We start from the raw sequence: 2,528 nt of genomic DNA on the forward strand, positions 1-2,528 counted from the left end.
ATTGGATCATCCTTGGATCCTGTTCTTATTTCCATGCACCTGCCTGATAAAAAGCAGGCAAATGCAGTCTCTGCAAATAGACACAGATGTCATTGAACCGAGAGTGATTTCCACACCAGAGAAGATAGCAGGCTTCCTCATTTCAACTCCTGGTAAACGTGGGCTTCACTGGTGCCTGGGCTTTTGCATGAATCCAGGAAGAGGTTTCTGCCAGGTCATTTGCCTGAAGAAGCTGTTTTGTCTGTGTCCCAGGGCTTGGCAGTAGGAGCCAGTCTAAGCAAATGCTCCGCAGAGAAGATGTCTTTCTCAACTACACTCATCTTTGTGGTCATCTTTTGTGTGCAGTCTCTAGCCGCAATGCTGCAAAATGGCTTCATGGTCACTGTTCTGGGTAGGGAATGGTTACAAAGCCAGGCACTTCCTGCAGGTGACATGATTGTGGCCTGCCTAGCTGCCTCCAGGTTCTGTCTGCATGGACTAGCCATCCTAAACAACTTCCTGAACTTCTTTATGTTTTGGTACAAAAATAACTATTTGGGGATCGTCTGGGACTTCGTCAACACTGTCACTTTCTGGTTCACCAGCTGGCTGGCCGTCTTCTACTGCGTGAAGATCTCTTCCTTCTCCCATCCCATTTTCTCCTGGATGAAATGGAGAATTTCTCGGTCAGTGCCCAAGTTATTGCTGGCATCCTTGATCTTTGGTGGTCTGTCAGCCATCTCCTCGCTCACTGGGACTACAATTGCCTTCCAGATGATGGCCTGTGGAAACTGCACACTTACTTACAGAGGGAAGGTGTTCTATGGGTATTTTTATCGTTATCATGCACTGCTAATGTGGGTCACACCATTCTTCCTGTTTCTGCTGTCCATCATCTTGCTTATGCTCTCACTGTACTGGCATTTGGAACAGATGAGGTACCACAGACCCAGGCCTCATGATCACAGCACCCAGGCTCACACCACGGCTCTGAAGTCTCTTACCTTCTTCCTCATCTTCTATACATCGTATGTCCTGCTCCTGCTGATATCTACCACAAAAGCCGTAACTATCTATGATTCCTGGCACTGGGCCTGGGAAGTGATAACCTACACAGGCATCTCCCTGCATTCCACCATTCTGGTGCTAGGCAGCCCCAAGTCGAGAAGGGCCCTCAAGAAGTTCTCCTGCCTTTGTGTTGCCAGCTCATAAGACATGGTGGCCCTGGACAAAGGGTGGCTCCACTCTCTAGGTACCAGTACCAGTAGTAACCTGTTCTCTAGTGAAGAGTGCCTCCCACGGCAGGAAGTCATAAGGTTTAAGTACTCTCTTTGCTCATTCCTTCCCATGCTTTCCATGCCTTGCTATTTATTTTTCCACATTTCTCTGTTTCTCTTGCCACGTCTGCTGGTATTAGTTCTCTGGTCTGAATCTGGAGTCACAATGGCCTCACCTGACAGCCTCATTCCTCATAGGTCTCTCAGAGTCTGTAAGCACTATTCTTTAAGCGTTTAAAGTATTCGTCTGCCCTGATTTATGAATAACTGTGACCACTGTCGGCTGTCTCTCTGAGCAAACTAATGTCTGGTTTTTAGTGGCATAGATTCCTCAGCACTGTCCTTCTGGGACTCTCAGCGAAAGCTCCTCACTCCTGCTCTGGTTTCAGAAGATCAGTTCTCTATGGCACAGCTTCTAGCCACTGTCCCACGAGTCCTTCCCTTCCATCCCGTGTTCTCTTACCACCAGAAAACAGGCACTTCCCAGCTCCTTCAACTTGTTTCTCCCGACTTTGCTCTCTCTGTCAGTTGCTGCCATTGTTATGCATCGCTGAAGACTCACTTCCGTCATGGAGCGTTATCAGTTTTATCTCCTACAAGGCTGAGGACACGTGTGAGTTTTGTCCCATTACAGATCCTATCAATGACTTCCTGTGCTTGCTGAAGCTGAACTAAAAGGAGTTGAATGATATGCAAATGTTACATACGTTTGGTCCAGAAGAAGACAGAGGAAAACAAAGGAAATCTTCAACAATTCTTTCTTTTAATAACCCCACTCTTCTTGTCTGTCCACCCTGGAAGAGGCAACTAGATGTTGTTGCCAAGGCTTGTCGTCCCAGACTGGAATTTGTACACAGTGGTCTACTGAAAGAAGAAAAATATATAAGGGGAACCTCCATTCTCTTATACTTTTATCTTCTCCTGTAAATTCCTAGTTTTCCATGTATTCATGGTTTATATATCATTAAGTGAAATGTGTGTATAATTAATAATAAATATGAACATGTCTTGGGCCTCCAGGCTGCTATAAAAGAAAGAAAGAAGAATATTAGAATTATTGTGCTCTTATTAAGCTATTTTTCAAAACAAAGAACATGACCAAAGAAAGTCAGTTTTCTTTCAGAATGCTGCAGGGACCATCATGTCAATAATGGGATCTTAAATGTAGGTACTTAATAACAGTTTCAAAACATAACAAAATGGATAGAGAAACAGAAAAAAAAAGCCAAAATTACAATCAGTCATTAACACTCTTTCCTTGAGGACTGGTTT

At 44.7% G+C, this 2,528-nt stretch overlaps 1 protein-coding gene across 1 annotated transcript; it reads left to right on the plus strand.

Annotated features, from left to right (window-relative positions):
- Nucleotides 1–276: 276 nt before the first annotated feature.
- On the plus strand, nt 277–1,191 carry LOC114704662 (taste receptor type 2 member 134-like). The gene has a single exon (XM_028886056.1). It carries the CDS (start codon nt 298–300, stop codon nt 1,189–1,191), a length of 894 nt encoding a protein of 297 aa, XP_028741889.1. The 5' UTR covers nt 277–297.
- The last annotated feature ends 1,337 nt before the right edge of the window (nt 1,192–2,528 follow it).

Source organism: Peromyscus leucopus, chromosome 4 (genome assembly GCF_004664715.2).
Source record: "Peromyscus leucopus breed LL Stock chromosome 4, UCI_PerLeu_2.1, whole genome shotgun sequence".
In the NCBI taxonomy this organism is placed as follows: Eukaryota; Metazoa; Chordata; class Mammalia; order Rodentia; family Cricetidae; genus Peromyscus; species Peromyscus leucopus.

Bases quoted from the DNA above. Each gene is read 5' to 3' on its own strand.
- LOC114704662 (XM_028886056.1), top strand. From the start codon at position 298: ATGTCTTTCTCAACTACACTCATCTTTGTGGTCATCTTTTGTGTGCAG.